This window comes from Enhydra lutris, unplaced genomic scaffold (genome assembly GCF_002288905.1).
Source record: "Enhydra lutris kenyoni isolate GAN:26980312 unplaced genomic scaffold, ASM228890v2 scaffoldscaffold26, whole genome shotgun sequence".
NCBI lineage: Eukaryota > Metazoa > Chordata > Mammalia > Carnivora > Mustelidae > Enhydra > Enhydra lutris.
Window position 1 is genome coordinate 24,488,008 of NW_019154110.1, and position 20,336 is coordinate 24,508,343.

Below are 20,336 nucleotides of genomic sequence, written 5' to 3' on the forward strand. Positions count from 1 at the left end.
CACTTTCAGTCACTGTGAGAGGGACTGGCTGTAGATGGCACTGTGTCCTTTCAACAGAATGGAGCTCTCCAGCTGTTTTGTCCCCTGCTATACCCAGAGGGCCCAGAACAGCTCCCTATCACGGATGGACGGTAGGCAGTTAACCAATGTTTGTGGAATCGATGCCTGCGTGATTTTGTTATCCCCATTTTACAGGTGAAGGAACTGAGGCTTAGAGAGAGTCACAGAGCTAGGAGTGGTGGTCTGGGCTTGAACTGAGGTCTGAGGGAGCCAAAAGCCTGAGCTCTTAGCCTGGAGGTCCCACAGGGGGCTTCCCTGCCCCAGCTCCCACCCTCTGCCCATGCCACTCTCTTATGGTGTCTTCTGGAAGAGGGACCAGGAGGAACTGGCCACAGAGTACAATGGCTTGGAGACAGCCCATCCACACCTCTGGACAAATCTTGGGTAAGTAAACCGCCCCCCCACCCGCCACCCAAAGGTAAGAGAGAAATCCTTCCTGGTTGGGGGCCGGGGTGCAGAGTTTTCTTGGGACCAAGTTAACCAGCTTCCAGAGGCTCCAAGCAATTGCTCCAGGCAAACTGGCCATGAGAAAAAGGCTTGGGAGCCTCCGTGGGGTAGGTGTACAACCCACTGACCTTTATTTCTCATCTGCATTTCAGATGTCCTGCGAGCTATTAAATGCTCACGAATTCACTGGAGGGGTGGAAATGGCTGAAATGTACAGTGTCCCAGAAACGATTCTCAGGATGCTTCACTTCCGCCCAGGCAGTTACCTGCCCTTGGATGTCCTTGCTCCCAAGTGCGGTTTATTCAAGTCCTGAGCCTGGAGGTTTGCCCTCAGCAGTCCTTGAGGAACCCCTGCTTCTCAGGCCCCAGGTCTCTCCTGCCTAAGACAGAGGGCAGCTGCGGTGGGGGTGGGGCTGTGACCTTCAAGGGGTTCATGTCCTGTGACCCATGGTGTCTGTGTCCTTCCTCTTTCCCAGGGGGAGACACCTGCTAAGCCCCGCTGAGACAGGCCTAGTGTTCAAGAACTTTCCTCCTCCCCTTCTTCTTTCTCCACTCCCCCACCCCCGGCTTCCAGAACCTCCAGGGAAGAGGAAGCCAGGAGAGGCAAGGCAAGAAACACCCCAGAAGGCAGGAAGAAGGCCATGGACTCAGAGGGAAGCTGGTAGGTACTGTGAGACAGGAGAGGAAATTCAAACTCTCTTTCAAAAATGCAAGAACAGGGGTGCCTGGCTGGCTCAGTCCGGAGGGCATGAGCCTCTTGATCTCAGGGTCATGAGGTCCCACATTGGTTGTAGAAATTAAATAAACAAATAAACTTTAAAAAATAAGAAGAAAGTAAAACTGCGGGCTGCGAGAACAAGAGTGCTGTCCTCCTTTCCCTCGCTCTCCCCAGCTGCCCGGACCATATCCCAAAGGGCACCTAACCCCGATCCTGTGGGGTCCACAGCAACAGCTGGGGCCTTGGTCATGGACCTCAGCTATAGGTGAGTGGGGCACCGGGGAGGGCCGGAGCCGTGGTTCTTGGAGGACTGCTGGCTAAATCGCTTTATTGCCTCCAGCCTGTGAACTCTGGCATTACTGCTCCTCTAAGGAACATATGACAAGAAATGTAAGGGCCCATGGGTGCCTGGGAGGCTCAGTCTGCCTTCGGCTCAGGTCATGATCCCGGGATCGAGCCCTGGCATCTTGGGCTCCCTGCTCAGAGGGGAGTCTGCTTTTCCCTCTTCTCTCTGCCCTTCTCCCCTACTTGTGTGCACTCTCTCTCTCTCTTTCTCAAATAAATAAATAAAATCTTAAAAAAAAAAAAAAGAAAGAAATGTAAGGATTGATTCACTCGGTTCCTGAATTACCTTTCCTGGGGGCTCAGTCTAAAAATCCTCAAGGATACACCTTTCCTGGTTTTAATTGTATGTTAATCACCACAGGTATCCTGTATCAAGTACAACCACGCCCGGGATGCCAGCGAGTTTCAGCACTGGCATTAATGTCCTCAACTCTACCTGCCATGCTTCTGACCCTGACCTTAGCTCTGGGAGGGAAGTGGTGTGAGGCACATGTGACAAATGAGAAAGGGCAGCCCGGAGAAATGAGGTGGCCGTACCCACACAAGGGTCAGTGGTGGGCCTGGGAATTGAACCCAGATTGTTTCGCTCTGAAGCTCTTTCCAGGACAGTGGAATGCCCTCCCTTGGTGGGGACGACCCCTACTCACTTGGCATTGGGGTGAACTCCACAGCTGTTGTGCTGGTGACCTTGCTGGGGTCCAGCTCCACACGATGGTATTCGAAGATGGTCCTTCGCCGAGATTCTGAAACAGAGGCAGAGCCCGTCACTGGGAGCATCACATGCCCAGAGGACTTTGAAGTTTGTACCCAGAGCCTGACAGGTGGGCAAGAGACTCAAGTGAGTGGATTGAGGGGGTGGTCGGGATGCAGCCCCTAGGGGCAGGAAGTAAACTTCTCAACCTCGGACAACGATCTCGAAGCTGCAGGGAGACAGGAGGACAGGAGTTAACCCTGCAAGGAGAGCTTTGAATTGTTGACAGGTTAAACTACCCAACGCAGAGGACTGGCTGCTCCTGAGGTCAAGACCTAGGAGCTCCCCTGCTTCTGCACAACTCTGTGCCTTCACAGCTGCTGTTCCCTTGACCCATACTGTCCTTGACACCTTCTCCCCTCCTCTAGCTCACCCTTCCAGATCCAGCTCGGGACTACTTCCTCTGAGCAGCCTTCCTTCACCAGGTCCCTCCTCTTCTGTACCCAGGCCAGGCACCCTGCTCCCCCTGCACACCCCATGTATGTGGTCACCGGGGTCTATTTGGGGGGCGGGGCCGTTAGACAGTGAGCATCGGGTCCTGAACCTGACCCACAGAGAGCACTCTGCAAATGTCTGCAGACGCACAGGATGAACTTGGGAAACCTCCCCCGTCCAGAATGGAAGCCAGAGTGAGGTTCAGGGCCTGGGGCTGGGCTTATATTATGTCTCAGTCCCTGCAGGGCATCGGTTTCAAGAAACTTGAGTTTTGATTCAAGTTCCGCTCCCGATTGGGCCTCAGTTTCTTATTTGTGATGTGGAAAGGCAGAAACACCTGCTACAACACATTTGGGAGGAAAAACGTACAATTGTAGAGGAAAGACTTCTCCTAAAATGACAATAGATGCTCTGATACTTTCCACCACATCTCCACACCCACCCAAGAACCACAACATGGGGTTGGTTTCCTTCAGCTCTGAAAGGCCATCAGCCAGCTGCAGAGCTTTGTGAATGAATTTCCCTATAAGGGGAAGGAGCCTTGTTGTGCTCGGCCTGTTCAGTGCCCCTTCTTCTTTATGGAAACAGCACTCCCTTTGAGGGAACTACCCCTAGTCCATTCCTACATGTGCTTGGCCCTGGAGCTACTACCATCTTCCCCCATGACTCCGCCTCCCTGGCTGCACAGTGATTGGTCCAGGGCTGGGCATGTGATGCAAGCTGGGCCAATCAGAGACCTTCCCTGGGACTTTTCAATTGTAACCAAAAGGCCCTTTGCTTTCTGGTAATGAAGCTCAGAAAATGCAAGCTCCAAGTCCATGAACAGCCACAGGTCCAATCTCACGCACAGACTCACAGCAGTACATAATCGTGGCTCTCCAGCCTCTGGTGCCCCCAGGACCTGCCCTGGTCCCTGTCTTCCTGGCTCTCAGTTCTTCCTTTGGTTCTTTGGGCTGCTTCATATCCCCTCTTCCACTTAAGATAGTTTGAGCTGGGCTTTTGTTTCTGGAAGCCAAGAGCAGGCGGGGATGTAACTTTCCTCTCTCAGATGAAGGTGGTTTGGAGGAACCTTCCCCAAGGTGGCAGGAGAACTCATCAGGCCCAGCTGTGAAAGGAAGGGGGTCGTGTGTTGGGTGCCCCCTCCTCAGTACTCCTCCTGCATGAAGAATCTGCTCAAAAGAACATCTCATCTTGGTTTCTATCATGGATTTATCTCCGATCTTGGAATCAATGCCTCCTACTTAACCGTGGGTTGAACCCCAGGGGTCTGGTGCTTCTCTTCCCACCACACCACACTGCTGTGCGGCAGAGCAATGATGGGCACGTCGGCTCCAGGAACATTCCCAACCTCGGAATGTCCTGGAAACTTCGCCCTATGCAATGAATGAGTCCTGACTGGTGGCGTTTGCTGATTTTTGTGGTATACACACGCCCCATGCGGATTTCAAGCTACCAATTTGGAGTCACTGAACACAGCATCAGAAAGAGACGTGGTCACTTTGCTCTCGTGATTCTATACAAGGGTGCCCGCCACACCATAGCTCCTGGTTTCTCTGCAGTTGTCCTCCACATTCGAGGCTTCGCTTTCGCAGCCTGAGACCCCACCCCCACTCCATCAGCCATGCCACTCACCTCCCCCCACCTCCTCACCAACGGAGGGTGTGAGTACAGTACAGTAAGATATTTTGAGAGAGAGACCACATTCACTTTCACTTGACTTTTATAACATGACATTGCTATCATTGCTCTGTGTTATTACTAGTTAGTGTTGTAAATCTCTTGCTGTGTCTAGTTTATAAATTAAGCTTTACCATAGGTATGTAGGTATAGGAAGAAACACAGTATCCACAAGCTTCAGTGCTGCTCATGGTTTCAGGTAGCCACTGGGGATCATGGAACGTGTGCCCGCAGATAAGGGGGGGACCACTGTATTTGTGCTTCTAAAAGGGCAAAAAGGAAACATTTACAGTGTTTCAGTAAAAGTAAATACTTAAGCCAACATCCCAAAGATGGAGGAACTGTGTCCTTATTTTTTTCCTCAGCAACCCTAAGTCTGAAAGGGAAGGGGCCAAGAGGAAATCCTCATAGCCCTCAGGCACACAGTCACTACCCGATGTCTACAGGGTTACCAAGGTCCTAGGGAGGAGAGACTCTTCCATCAAAAGCTGAGGGATGAGGTTCACAGAGCCCTGTACACACACGCACACACACATTTTTTTTTTTTTTTTGGTACAAGAAAGGGCCATTGCCAAGCAGGAGTGGGGTCTGGAAGAGATTGGGGTGAGGAAGGTCAGCTAGGAGTGGGGTCTGGAAGAGATTGGGGTGAGGAAGGTCAGCTTTCTGTAATTTTTTGCTCAGTTTTTAATCTTTAATCTTTCATCAGGGCCTGTATGCGCTGCAGGGCCCTCCCCAAGTAGCACCAATTGCACTGGGAAGGTGGCCTGGGATAGGAGTGAGCCTAGGGGACGTGGGACATCTAGGTGGAGGACACCCAGGCAGCCTTCCACGGCTCTGTCCCACACACCACCCCCAAGGGCTATCTCTCCTTCTGAAAAATCACCCCTTTGAGCATTAAAATGTAAGGGGAAGAAAACAAAGGGAAATTCCAGGTCTTCCAAGGGGTGTGAGACCATGGGATCTATAATCTATGGAAACCTTTCTTCTTTATCTGCTTCCTCTTGCAAGACTCAATTTAAAGGACACGTCCTCCATGAAGGCTTCCCCACCCTCCCCAGCACCGTCAGTGGCCCCTCCTCTGAGCTTCACAGCTTCCTGCACGATGTCCAGGATCCCCTGTTACACCTTCCATCAGTATTGACTTTGATCAACACCTGCCCCACCAGGCTGAGCTCTACCACTCCCACCCCCCAGCCCCTAGCATCAGCCCCTGCACATAACAGGGCCTCAAAAGAAATGACTGTGAATGAATGAGTGGATTATAGATAATCACCAAAACCTCAGCAACGTATTTATAACTTCAGTCCACAGCCTAAAGGAAGAACGCCCTTCCTCCCCAGCCCACCAGACTATGGCCTTTCTCGAAAGGGGAGCCCCCAATGGGCACTGTAGTCAGACATGCCCCTTCTGACCTTAGAGCTCAAAGGAGGGGAGAGCTGGCTTTCCGGATTTCCCACCTGCAAGGATGTAGAGGAGAGCTTGCCCCCAGGGTGGGAAGGAAGGAGAAATGGAAAGAACAAGCGAAGTCAGGTTGGGCATGAATGAGGGCATGAACTTGTCAAGGAGGCCGATTTCAAGGATAGAGACACACAAGCAGCAGCCAGGGAAGGCAAGGTTCCCAGCAAACCTCCCGCCAGAATCTAGGGATGGGTCCCCCCACCACCTGGGCCGGGGAACCAGAATTAGGGGTGTGCTCCAAGGGAGGATGCAGTCAGACGGGGTCAGATGTGCTCCAAAGCCCATCATTGCCCTACCGCAGGGCAGGGAAGAGGAGTGTGGTAGGAAGGGGGATGAGAGTGGGTGTGCGGAAATAGATTGCTGATTAAAAATATTTGCTCACTTCAACTGCCAACTTGTACTTGTTTGAGTGTATGGCTTGGGTAACATTTTATTTCTCTATAAACAGAACTCTTAATATCTCTGCCTGAGTTATTTGCTTTTGGATTATCTCGCCAACATCTGGGGCCCGCCCAAGGACGATGACGTCCATCTGCACGACCAACAGATCCCTCCGGAAGCAAGACAGAGGCCTCCCCAAAGCCACATTTCTGGCAGTTTGAGACGTTCTGTTTTTATCTCTGCCTCCACTCATCAAAGATTCAGAAATACTGAGATCTAGACACGGAAAGCGCTGCTACCCAGACAAGAAATGTTAGCGGCTCAAAAGAGAGGTTTACATGTCCCATTTTGTTTCAAAACCAGACACCAGCGGGGAAGGGTTGGATTGGTCAGAAGAAATCAGACTGACAAGTCCTGCCACAAAGTGCAACCACTCCAAAAATGGGTGGTTACAAGATTAAAAAATATAAGATGGTAGTTTTAGAAGAAGTTTTCATTTCTTCATTCATGTATTTCTTTTTTTTTTAAGGCTTTATTTATTTATTTTAACAGAGATAGAGAGAAAGCATAAGCAGGGGGAAGGGCAGAGGGAGAAGCAAGCTTCCCACTGAGCAGGAAGCCCCATGGGAACTCGATCCCAGGACCCCAGAATCATGACCTGAGCCAAAGGCAGCCACTTAACAAACCGAGCCACCAGGTGCACCAAGAACGAGTTTCTTACGCAAATGAATAGAGGAAATTTTATTGACTCCTGGGGGCCCCTGTGGCCAAATAAAGAGCATATGAGCTACCTTGTATGTTTTGCGTGCCTATGCAGAAAGCCGCCGCTAATTGCCCATAGATCTTGTCTCTGCATTAGGCGCGCTCTGCAGACTCTGCTGCAAAGCCCGTGTTAACGGTTTATGTAAGGAAGTAATGGTAAGAAAAATTCTGGCTTTTGCAGCATCTCCTTCCCTCAATCCCAGAGTGAGACTGTGCTGAATTCCCCCCACCCCCAACACCGCCCCACCGCCTTCAGGCCAGGGTGGGAGGAAAGTGGAGCTTGGGGAAGGAGACAGTCTCGTAGACCAGCCCATGGGCTCACTGCCGGGATTCTGGAATAGCGGGGAAACCAACCTCCACTTCTCATTGCACTCCAGGCATGGAGGGGCTTGGGTACAAAGACAGTGATACCATCCTTTCTGTCCCTGAATTTGCGTCTTACTGAAGCCACAGTTATTTGGGATTTCCTGTTATTTGCAGCTCAGCCTAATCCAAACTAATACCCTACTTGTAGGTTGAATAGCAGACCCAGAGGAATCTGACCTCTCAGCCACATCAAATCCATCACTCCCCAAAGCAGAGGTGGTGGCCCATTTAGACACCCAATGAAGGGGGCACCTGGGTGGCTCAGTGGGTAAGCGTCTGCCCTCAGGTCATGATCCCAGGGTCCTGGGGTCAAGCCCTGAATAGGGCTCCCTGCTCAGTGGGAAGCCTGCTTCTCCCTCTCCCAAGGCCCCTGCTTGTGTTCCCTCTCTTGCTGAGTCTCTCTCTGTCAAATAAATAAAATCTTTAAAAACAACAACAACAACCCAATGAAGGCCATGGGTGCTGTCCCAGAAAAAGGCTGGCATCTGAATATGGCCCACACACACACCTCGATATTCCTCCTGAAGTCTCTGCCCAGAGCCAGGCTAAAAACCTCCAACAAAGAGAGATGCAGTTAATTTGTACGCCCCCCACCACATCAGGCCCCTGTTCTCACTTGGGGTCACCAGAATGCAGAGGACCAGGTCTCTGCGGCACCCATTCCCTCCAGCGGCTCCCGCCCCTGCGCTATTGCACATTTGTTGAGCGCCTGCCCTGTCGCGGGCACTAAGCTAAGCGCCGGGGCCTAGGTGAGCCCCCCAAGGAGCTCATGGCCCGCTGGGGAGAAGGGGGTCTGAGGAAACCAGGAGTTCTGCTGCAGGGAGGAGACAACATCAGAGCTGGACCAATGGATGAGGAGAATTTTGCCAAGCGGCAAAAGGGTTGAAATGGGCGCCATTTTAAACGAGAACTCTGTCCTAGAGGGACGCCTGGGTGGCTCTGATGATTGGGCATCTGCCTTCGGCTCAGGTCATGATCTCCAGGTCCTGGGATGGGGCCTCATATCGGGCTCCCAGCTCAGCCAGGGGTCTGCTTCTCCCCTGCTTGTGCTCTCTCTCTCTCTCTCAAATGAATAAATAAAACCTTTAAAAAAAAAAAAAAAAAGAACTGTGTCATAGCGATGTGGACAGCCCTTGGCACGTTTGGGGAACAGGGCACGCAGACCAGTGATGCCCCGACAGAGGGTGGTGGCTGATGGGTAGGCCGTGCCAGCTGCATGGGACCTTGAATGCCGCGCTAAGGATTTAGACTTCATGCTGCCGCAACAAGATGCCAGAGAATGACATGATCAGATCCAGCGGTGACAAGAAGGAATGGGGGGAGGAGGGAAGGAGATGAGAGGCTGGGGGCTGCGGGGCTGTGTCTGGGGGCCGGGTGCCTGCAGGCGGACAGGCAGAAGGGACAGCTCAGCTAACAGCACGTGGAGTCCTGAATCCCGCAGCTCCCACGCCAGAGAGGCCCCGCCTCCCGGAGCAGGCGCAACTGCCCTCCTGTTTTTGCAGGTGGGTTGTACTTCCTCCCCTGCCCCTCTTCCCGCTGCCCCACATCTCCCTGGCTTGCTCTAAGACAGCCTTTCATTCCAGAATCACAGAGAAACCTCAGATGCAGACACTCCCTGGGGGATCTGACTTCCTTTAATTCACCCTCATACAACAGCTGGATCCAACACACATTTCCTGAGACGCTGCCAGCCCACAAAGCCCTGTGAGAGAGGCACTGATGAAACAGACGGGGTTCCATAAGGCACACGGGCGCGAGGACCGGACGCTAAGAACCTCCCATTCGGCAAAACAGCCTGGGATCTGCGGCACATCAGGCTGCGGGTGTTTGGGGAGCTGAGGAGAAAAAGATTCACCCCTCTGGCTGGAATGGGGCTGGGTTAGATTTAGGAAGTCTCAAACGTCGACCCCACGGTTTAAAAAAAAAAAAAAAAAAAAAAGGAAGATCTGGGTTTCAGTTCTCTCTCGGGACTGTGTGATCACAAGCAAGCCACCTCAGGAGCCTCTGTGTCTTCATTTACAAAATACAGACTTCACTTGCAGTGCTGGGAGGTTGACCAAATACGATAAAACTGAGAGCCTGGGGATGGGATTATAATCAGCGTGGTAATCAGGCAGCCTCCAATGTGGCCCCGACTGGCCTGCCTCCTGGTACTGTCGCCCTTGGAATCCTGTTCTGAGCGTGGGCTGGACCTAGTGACTTGCTTCTAACCAGTAGAATATGGCAAAAGTGATGAGATGGCACTTCCAGGATTAGGTTACAAAAAGACTGCCCTTTGGTCCTGCCCACCCTCTCTGGCTGTCTTGCTCACCTGCTCTGGTGGAAGCCAGCTGCCATGTGACGAGCTGTCCTACGGGGAGGTCCACAGGGCAGGGACAGAGGGGGCCCTCCTCAAGGAAATGAACCCTGCCCACACCCACGGGAGAGCTCTTGCAAGCTCCACCCCAGTCAGCGTCGGAGATGACTATAGCCTGGCAAGCACCTTGACAGCCGCGGGGGCAAGATCAGGATCGTGGGAATTTATCTTGCGGAAATACTCACAACGGGGAGTAAAAATAGCTACTTGCAAGAATATTCACGGCAGCCTTATTTGTTGTAGCAAAAGTGGGAAACAGCTGTACAGCCTACGTCGAGGGAGGGGTTGGTTAAATTAAGGCAACATCTGTGTGACAGGCTATCAAGTAGCCAGTAACAAGAATGGAGTGGGAGCTGGTATGGTATGATGGGCAGGATATACTTTGTTCAAGGGTAGAACAGTGGCATCATATGCCATCATTTGTGTTAAATAACCAAACATATGCTTGCTTACCTATAGGCTTACAGCTCTAGAAATAACCCGGTAGTGGGGTTGCCTCCAGAAAGGAAAACTAGGGACAGGGATCAGGTATGGGAGAGAAACCTAATTTTTTTCTCCCCCCCCACCCATTTCTCCCAAAACCTAACTGTGTGTGTGTTTTTTTTAAAGATTTTATTTATTTATTTGACAGACAGAGATCTCAAGTAGGTGGAGAGGCAGGCAGAGAGAGAGAGGAGGGAGCGGGATTCCCGCTGAGCAGAGAGCCCGATGTGGGGCTGGATCCCAGGACCCTGGGACCATGACCCGAGCCAAAGGCAGAGGCTTTAACGCACCGAGCCACCCAGGTGCCCCAAAACCTAACTGTTTTTATACAAACTTTTTTATCTTTTGAGTTTTAGACCGGGTACATTTATTCATGCAAAAATATCACTTTATAGATTGGGATAAAGAAGAGCATTCTTAGGGACGTCTGGGTGGCTCAGTGGGTTAAGCATCTGCCTTTGGCTCAGGTCATGATACCAGGGTCCTGGGATTAAACCCCACTTTGGGCTCCTTGTTCAGCAGAAGCCTGCTTCTCCCTCTGCCTCCTGCTCCCCCTGGTTACACTTCCTCCCCCGCCACTTACAAATAAGCAAATAAAATCTTAAAAAAAAAAAAAAAGAGCCTTCATAATAACAGAACAGTCATTCATGTCCATGACAAAAACCTCAAAGGTGATGTGCACATGGGTGAAGTTTGAGAAACTGCCACTGTAGCACGGGATTGTTTCCCCACTAGCTGCAAAAGTCACGTGAACGACTGTGGGCGTGGCATCTGACCAATGACACACCGGTGTCAGGACATCACATGCTCCTATTTCTGCACTGTTTGCTCCCGTACCAGATGTCCTGCTGGGTTATCAAACACCGCATCGTGTGCTAAGGGCCAGCACAGGAAGATATCCTAATGCAGGACTCACAGACTCAGTGCACCAGACATCAGAGTGAAAGCTTCATGTGCATCATAGCGTTCACCTTCACAGTCACTAGGAGGAACAAACTACTTGTATCCTCAACTACAGATAAAGAAATAAACTTTAAGAGGATAAGTGACTTGCTGGAGGTCAGATGCTTGTGGGGAGTTTGGACTCCATGCTTCCCACTCCAGAGCCAAGCCCCTCACACTGGACTGAAACTTGCACGTGGAAGGTGCTGGATGAAGGCTTATGACAGGAGCCCTGGTCCCTTCCCTCAGATTTCCATTAGGGACAGAGGCTCTGCTCAGGTGATGAGTCCCTCCATGACTTCCTCTTCATTGTGATCTCCATAGCACCCAGGACATAGTGTGTTGTCATGTCAGAACATGTGTATTGATTGAATTCAACCAACAGATGTAGGAAGGATACTTCCCCCAGAATCCCTGGAGTTCCCTGAATGGTGGTGCCTTGCCTCTCTACAGGGAAGCCCTTTGGTGCCTCCTGCCCACGTCCTCTCATCCAACCTGGTGTGGCTAGGGTGGAGCTCAGAATATCCCCCAGTCCTATCAGGTACGGGTAGGGATAGAGAAGAACAGACACCGGTCTGCTCCTGCTCGGGGCCCCGCAGGTTAGAAAGAAAGACTTTGTTATTGTTGTTGTTGTTTAAGATTGTATTAATTTATTTGAGAACAAGAGAGAGCATGGGATGAGAGAGGGGCAGAGGGAGAGGAGGAAGCAGATGCCCCACTGAGCAGGGAACCCAACACGGGGCTCGATCTCAGGGCCCTGGGATCATGACCTGAGCTGAAGGCAGAGGCTTAACCAACTGAGCCCCCCCAGGTGCCCCTAGACAGAAGGACTTTTTTATACACAGCATAACAGAAGAGGTCAGGTTCAAAAGCATTGGAGCCAGGGGTCTAGAAAAAGCAGCCGGCATGCCTGCCGTGCCTTCCCCAGAAATGGGAATCCAAGACCCTCATGAGGGTGAGCAGGGGTTAGAAGCCGGAGAGAAAGAACCGTGATTCCCCCAAAATATCAGAACTGGAAGAGGACCAGGAAGGAAAAAGCACCGTTCCAGCTACACACACCCCCATATTACAGAAGAAGCAACAGAGGCTAGGGAGATCTGATTTGCCAAAGGACAGTTAACAACGTGGCCGAGACCAGCTTTCTTCCCCTGAAGCCCCCTGTGATGCTCCTATCACCTGGGATGGGGATGTCATTATGGTTGTGTTCTGTGAGGACTCAAAAATCCTAATTTGGTGTCTGTGGAGATTTTCTATATGGACGGGGTATTAAGTGGCTCTCCTTCCCCTCCAAAACTAGAGCAGCGCCTCCCACTAGAGATTTCACTGGGGGAAAAAAATGGTTCCTCTGTTTTCATGAAGAAAAGTTGGAACTCATTATACTCCATCTTCCCTCCTTCCTGTTTGGCTCTCTGTCCCCCATCCACCCCCTCCACTGCCCATCCACACCTGCCTACAGCCTGGGTCAGCTGGAGCTCAGTCCAACCCCCCCCCCCACCAACCCGTCCAAGAGTTCCGCTGGATCCCTAGGGACTCACCTGGGACATCCGGGGAAGGGTTGAGAATCATGAAGGCATCTGACAGGCCTGCTTTGACGGGGTGCTGGGAGGAGCTGATTTCCAGGACAGGCATAGGGATCTGTGGCAGGAGAAAAGAGGCACTATCTACCCCTGCCCCCCAAACACCCCTGGGCCAGCCTAGAGCTCCCCTCCGAGCTCCAGATGTATCTGCCTGCTCAGCAGCACCTCTCAGAGGACTCAAAGACATCCCAAAACCATTGGGTCCCCATCCAAATTGCAAGTCTCTCCCACAACTTCTCCAGCACATTTACTTTTTTTCTTTGCTCTGTCTTAGTGGATGGCACCTCCATGCAGGCCAGAAACCTGGGAGTCACCCCCTTTCGTCCATCTCATCCATCCTCCACCGAACACATCTCCAAATCCTATTAATTCACCTGCCCTCTGGGTCTTTGATCTGTCTAGTTCTCTCCATCTCATGCCACCTACTCCAAGCTGACCTCTCTCTCTGAAACCATCCTGCAGCCTTCCCTCTGAGCCACCAACAATCTGTTCTCCACTCTGAAGCCAGAGTGACCTTTCTTAAAGGCAAAGCTGGGTGTTCCCCTGCCCTTGCTTGTCCCCTACTTTCTCCCCTCCAGCCTTGCTTTCTTCCAAGGCTTTGTACCAGCCATGCCCTGTTCTGCCACAGGACCTTTGAATGTGCTTTTCCCGCTCCTCTTGGCTTCCTGTTAAGGAATTCCTTTGCTTCCTGCAGATTTCAACTCTGTTCCTCAGGGAAGCCTCCCCTGACCTCTGCTGAGGTAAAAAGCCTCATGAAAAAAAAGAAAAGGGGGGAAAAAAAGCCTCATGAAAGGCACTCCTGACACTGCGCACCTCTAACTTAGGAATACTTGTCACAGTGGTGATTCTACACTTGTCCCTGCAATTACCATCTATCTCCCCAACCAGACCTACAGCTCTACAAGGGCAGGGCCTCCAGCCATCTCATCAACCGCTGTCTCCCCAGCACCAAGGCCTACGCCTGGCACATTTGCAGGTTCTCTACAGATAGTTGCTGAATGAAAGACTCCAAGACCCAGCCGTCTCCGCAGCTAAGCTCGCTCACCTCTTTGTAGCCAAATACAATGCGGCCATCGTGGTGCAGAGCTGCCTGGAAAGTGAAGCTGCCCCTGTCCTCCCGGCCTTGGAGGTAGACGTGGTCCCACTGAACAATAAAGACTGTCCCTGAGGAGGAGAGGAGAGAGCCGGCTGGCCAGGGAGGCAGGCCCCGCAGCAGCTTTGGGGACCAACACAGGTGTGGTGGGGGGTTGGGTGCTCAAGGGACAATCCAGGGAGAGTAAGAGACAATCATGGCCTTTAATGCTTGTCACCTCTGCTAAGAGCCAAGCACTTTTCTGTTCCTATCTCATCAGATCCTGCTAGGTGGCAGGCATCCTGTCCCCATCTTAGAGATGAAGACAGTGAACACAGGAAGGTGGGTAGCTGCCTTGCTTTGTGACCGTGGGCAAATCCCTTGTCCTCTCTAGACTTGGGACTGCTCTAAAGGGGCTGACTAAGTGAGCCCCTGAGCCAGGGGGTGTTTGTAAACTGTGAGATCCGGTCTCACCATTGTCAAAGTAAGCGACTGTCGAATTCTCAGAGTAGCCGGGGTTGAAGTTGGCCATCAGAGGCGCCACGTACTGAGTCGCTGTGAGCATCCGATGGATCGTGTCCCCCATGAAGATGAAGCCTGGGGGGTGGGTTAAGGCAGAGGAATCACCAGAGAAGGCCTAGAGGGGTGCCTTCCTTGTGCGGAAGGGACAGTGCAGAGGGAGCTGGAAGAGAATCTTTTTTTTTTTTTTTTTTTTAGAAGCGAATCTTGGACCTCTGTTCCCCACCCCCGCCTGCTGGGCTCTGGGTCTGGTGTGTACAGAGCAAAAGGGCTCCAGAGCAGAGAAGGCTCTCCCTGCCCCTCCAGGTAGACACGGACTCCCGCCCCTCCCTGTCCCTGGGAAAGTGCACAGGAATCTAAGAGAGGCTCTTCTTGTCAGCAAGGAACCTGATCCCAAGAGCCAGGCTCTCAGGGAAGTCTCCTCCTCTCTCTCATTCACAGACTGAAGCACAGGGACCACAGGGATTGTCCAGGCTGGCTTGAGCTGGCCGAGACACACACACACAGAAACACACGCACACACATGCACACACACACGCAAGTCAGCCAACGTCGGGGGACGTGGTCCAATCACACACGCTCATCTCCCTCTTGAGACTGGGATCCCAAGAGAGAGCCCAACGCGGGACCCTCCACTGCCTATCCATACACCCCCATCTCCACTGAACCTTTCCAGGTAGGTCCCTTGGGTTCTGGCTGAGATCTCCAAACCTCCCCCAGTCCCACCGACACAGCCTTACCTCCAGTTGCTATGGTGATCTGCCGCAGAGGATGCCCGTAGAAAGGAAAATCAAAGGACAAGACCACTCTCTGCAGAGCATGGAAGAGAATCAGCGTGGGCCAAGCTGTAGGCCAGGAGGCTGGGCACCCACACTGCCCATGCTTGTCTGGACTGGGCAGGGAGCAGGCATGTCCAGGACAGGCCGCCAGGACCATGGGTCGGCCCCTTCACTCTAGGCAGCACCCCGGCTCCAGGGTTCCCTGGAAAGCACCTCCCAGATCATGGACCACAGGCCACAACCCTGCCCACTGACCAGGCACAATGCCTTGGCCCCCAGCCTCCCAGCCCAAGGCAGCCCTGCCAGGGACTGGCCTACTTACCGAAGCCTGCCGGTGGGTGTTGGAGAGGATTCTATGGACCTTCACTTGGCTCTGGTTGGCCTTGGCCACATCCACCCACAGCTCCCGGCTGCGGGGCTCGTTGGGGCCATACAGACGGGACACGTAGTAGTTGTGGTTGTCCTCCTGCCACCACCCGAGACAGAGACCACAGGAGGTATGAGGAGTTGGGCTGGCCAGGAGCCATCCTCTGCCCTCCCCGGGAAGTCACCGCCCTCCCTCGTGCGTGCCCTGTGGCCTCGAGTGCTGGTTTCAGCCTGGACGTCCTGGGCCATGGAGCACACCCAGGGCAGAGCTCAGCTTTGGGCATCAGCAAGAAATAGCCAGGGCAGCCCCAAGCAGAGTTATGGTTTTCAGGGAGCTCCCAGACTGAAGGGGACACGCAGTTTCTGCTCGGGGTTACCCTGCTTCAGGGAGAAAAGAAAAGTGGATCTTAGAAGCCCCCAGCCTGAAGATGGAAGCAGAGAGGTGCCTCGGTGACTCAGTCCGTTAAGAGTCCAACTCTTGGTTTCAGCTCAGACCATAATCTCAGGGATCTCAAGATTGAGGCCTGCGTTGGGCTCTTCTGGGCATGGAGCATCTCTCCTTCTCCTTCTGCACCCCACCCCTCAGAAAAAAAATCAATAGATAAATAAAAAGTAAAGATGGAGGCAGACTCTTGATCTTGGGGAGCTGCTAGTCTGATGCAGGAGGTAGGCCTTAGGTAAGTAGGACACACAGACACAAACCCTTGAGCAGAGGGAGAAATCGGGGCCCACATGACAGTCACCAGAGGGCTGAGAAAGCCGAGAGAAGCAGCTGTGGTTCCTCCGAGAAATTTCTAACCTCTACCATGAGCCCAAAGCAGATAAAGAACAAGCCACAATACAGCCAGCTGGGAATTAGTTCTGTAAAGCCTCTCCTGCACAGAAGCATTTAGGGCCAGGATTTAAAAGAGGGCAGGAAACAGTTATCAGAAAGGGTGGCAGAGCCCGGGTAGGAGGCGATGTTGTAGCATTTCAACCCATCTGGGAGTGCCAGCCACAGGGAGAAGGAGGCAGAGCCGGCCGGTGCACTTGGCTGCGGCTGAGGAGATGGGGCTTCTGACCCGTGAGGAGCCCTGGATGCGGCGGGTCATTAATCAGGCTGTCCAGCGGCTGCGGCTGCAGACAGAGCAGAGCAGACAGACCATGTTCTCCCTGCCAACCTGTCAGCTGCCCAGCCGGCCCTTGCCCTGGGCCCAGCATGAGCAGGGACAAGGGATGCCTGTCCTCTCCAGCCGCCAAGAGGCAGGCTTTGCTCTTCTGACAAGTGACACGCTCTGGGGACCTGGGGTCAGGGCAGGGTTGGGGGGAAGATGAGCAGGAGAAGCATGGTGTGGCAGGGGAGGGGGGCCTCCCCTCCAGCCTCCTGATCCCCCCAGCCCTCCACGGGCCCTCTGCGTGGCTGTCAGACAAATCTAAGGCACGTGCAAGGCCCCATCACTCTGCTCACAAGCCTTCTGGGGCTCCCACGGTCCTCTCCTCTAAGACCAGACATTCCCACAGGCGAGGGCTGCCTTTATCGATGGGGGTGAGGCAAAGGGGATGTGCTCAACTGGAGGATTTGCCAATGAATGTGTCGCAGGGCACAGCCATCAGGGGGGTCTGCCCCTCCCCTGTGTCACAGCTACCACCGCGCATGCTGGTGACCGGAATGGGATCGTGTTACCAAGCAAAGCAGGACAACAGCCGACAGAGAACCGACCTGGGCAAGTAGGGTGGGAGTCAACCAAATGCAGCTCCCACGTAGGAACTGGAGCAGACCCGTGTTGAAAAACGGCTGCTTGGAGGCTTGGAGAAGCGTCTGGTTTCTATCACCTGCTTCCGGGGACTCACGCGGTGAGAGCTTTGGCCAAACCTCCAAGCGTCAGAAATGAGGGCCCCCCCAGGCAGAAACCATACTCTGCCGTGGGTCGGAAACCCCAAACAGATGCTAACTTGTGTGTCTGCTGCCTCAGCTAAGATGGCAAAGGGTGGGGTGACGGGGACGCGTCTCCTGGGCCCCATCTGAAACCAGGTCAGTCTCGCTCAAAGGCAAAGGCTTTTCCTCTGTCCGTTGTTTCTCGGATGTTTAAGTAACTGTCCCCACTGGAAGGTCATTGGTTAAACTCTCTCACGTCAGGGGTGCCTGGGTGGCTCAGTCAGTTAAGCATCTGCCTTAACAGTTAAGCTCAGGTCATGATCCCGGGGTCCTAGGATGGAGCCCCGCATCAGGCTCCCTGTCGGCAGGGAGTCTGCTTCTCCCTCAGCGTCTGCCTCTCTCTCTCTAAAATAAATAAATAAGGGGCAGCTGGGTAGCTCAGTGGGTTGGGCCTCTGCCTTTGGCTCAGGTCATGATCTCGGGGTCCTGGGATCGAGCCCTGCATCGGGCTCTCTGCTCAGCGGAAAGCCGGTTTTCCCCTCCCTCTCTGCCTGCCTCTCTACCTACTTGTGATCTCTGTCTGTCAAATAAATAAATAAAATCTTTTAAAAATAAATAAAAAACAAAAAAATTTTAAAAAATAATAAAATAAAATAAATAAATAAAGTCTTTAAAAAGTAAATAAAGTCTCCCACATCAGAAGGACCAGCGCATGTCCTTTATGGGGCACAGAGCTGAGGGGAATGTGTCACGTTCATCTTGTCACCCCAGCACCTCCCTAGTGCAGGGCTTGGCACCTGGCATATGGCAGGTGTTAGGATCTGCTGCTGAATTAGTTGAGTCACAAGGATCCTGCAGCTGCTGGGGCCCGAGGTTGTGCTGAGAACATGTGGGGTGGTGACAAGGACTACATCTTCCCTCAGCACTGAAAGCAGGTGAAACACAAGCCCCTTGTGAAGGACCCAGCTGCCTCCTCTGAGAATCCAAGTCTGTGGAAAGCCTTCCAAAGCCGGCATGTCCTGCTCGCAGGCGGAAGTCCCCTGACTCCTCAAGCTCTTCCCTGAGGAACTGAAGCTAGAGAGGGAGACACTTTCCAAGCAAGGAAGAGAGACCCTGGCTCCGCCTGGCAGCAGGTGGACGTGGGTGCCTCTGTGTCATCGGGACGCTGTCCTAAGTGTGACTCCTTGTCCACAGAGAGGAGAAGGAAGACCTTACATGCACTTGGCTTCAATAAATATATGTTGAGTGAGTGAAAAAGAGACTAGTGTTGACGTGGGCCTGGAGAGAAAGAAAACAGCCTTGGTTTCTGACTGCTCTCCTGGACTCTGAGGTCAGCCTGCCTGTCATCTCTGGCCCTTGGAGCCCACGGTAGGTCTCTACCTCCTCACTGTAAACCTTCCTCCTGACACAGCTCAAATAGCTCCTTGGAACCAGAAGGGCACTAACCAGAAGAGGCTTGCTCCTGGGATGATCAGAGGGTCTTCCAGGGACACCCCAGACAGTCCTTCACCAGCACAGACAGTGAGACTCTGATTGGGAAGACAGAAGTGAGAAACCCAATTTCTGGGAGAATCTTCCCTGACAACCCCCAGGCTGCCATGTTTTTCTTCTATAAAGTCAAGCACTGCTGGCTTCTTCTTCTTTTAAGATCTTATTTATTTAGGAGAGAGAGAGAGAGAGGGTGAGCACACAAGTGGGGGGAGGGGAATTGGGAGAAGCAGACTCCCCGTTGATCAGGAAGCCCAATGTGGGACTTGATTCCAGCACCCTGGGATCATGACCTGAGCCAAAGACAGACGTTTAATGGACTGGGCCACCCAGGCGCCCCACTGCCGATTTCTTGACTGACTATGGAGGGGACGAGTCATGTGGAAAGTCACCAACCTAGGGGGCACTTCCCATTTGTTACTGCAGACCCCTGCTCACGTGGACACCAGCACCAGCAGTTTTGATAGAGGAAGTCCACCCATGACAGAGATGGATATGTGCTTCCCCATTACCATTCTCTCCTTCTTCCTTTAGTTTCCATTAGGCACGTGACCACCCAGCTAAGACTACGTGTCCCAGCCATCCTTACAGCTCAGTGGGGCTACGTGACTATGCCTGGCCAATGGAAGACCAACACAACAGTCGTCCTCAGTAGGAATGGGCAGCCATCTTGGACCACAACAGAGAAGGCACATGTTGCAGAGGCGAGAGCAGCAAGACGGAGGGAAGCTGGCTCCCCAGCACCATGGAGACAGTACCTCACCCCCCGCTTCCTTACACTCACACTATCACATGTGGGAGAACAAACTCGTGCCAAAGCCCCTCATGAGTTCGGCATTTGTTACAGTAGCTGAATCTGCGTCCTAATTAATACAAGGAAGGCCCTGAGAGGCCTCCTCAGGCCAGTCAATCTGAGGGCTTCCTCGCTGTCATCCATATACACACGTTTCCTAAAAGGATTTAGAGGCTGTGCCTGACGGTGAACTTGTCCCAGGAATTTACCCAGTTCAGGCCTGTCAGTGTGTTGGACCTGCAGTCCATGGGGCAGTCCCGTTCCCCCTGAGGGCAGCCCACGGCCTGGAAGCCAGAAGCTATGACAGGGTGGCCTCACAGCACAGAGGGTCAGGGGGCATAGCCTGAGCCAGAATATTTGGCAAGTCCACCAAAGGGAACTGTGTTCCCTTGAAATCCATGCAAGAAGCTCTGGTCAGTAATCCACGTTCGTTCTGGAAGGCGGCATGCCGTGGATTTCAAACCTTTTTGGTCATGAAATCTTTTCTTCCAATTAACCTTCCAGGGAAGCTCAGTACGTAAATCATATCAAAGTTTGGCCATTCTGCGGGAAGGAAAGAAGGGCCTGGAGCCCAGCCTGCTGGGTTACTTCCTCTTCCACCACCCTCCATTCCACGGCAGCCAATGCAGGGAAGTGCCTCTATGAACCCTTAGGGTTCCATGGAGTGCACTTTGAAAACCACTGCTCTGGAGTCAGGTGCCTGGGC

The 20,336-nt window shown here is 52.8% G+C and overlaps 1 protein-coding gene across 1 annotated transcript in view; it reads right to left on the reverse strand.

Annotated features, from left to right (window-relative positions):
* The window catches only part of LOC111151667 (plexin domain containing 1), a 53,766-nt gene that overhangs the window by 14,278 nt on the left and 19,152 nt on the right, over positions 1-20,336 (reverse strand). The window contains exons 3-8 of the mRNA XM_022509798.1: positions 15,451-15,594; positions 15,090-15,159; positions 14,305-14,427; positions 13,804-13,922; positions 12,717-12,816; positions 2,218-2,313 (exon numbers count right to left, since the gene is read on the reverse strand). Coding sequence (XP_022365506.1) covers positions 2,218-2,313; positions 12,717-12,816; positions 13,804-13,922; positions 14,305-14,427; positions 15,090-15,159; positions 15,451-15,594 — 652 coding nt within the window. The remainder of the gene's footprint in view (positions 1-2,217; positions 2,314-12,716; positions 12,817-13,803; positions 13,923-14,304; positions 14,428-15,089; positions 15,160-15,450; positions 15,595-20,336) is intronic.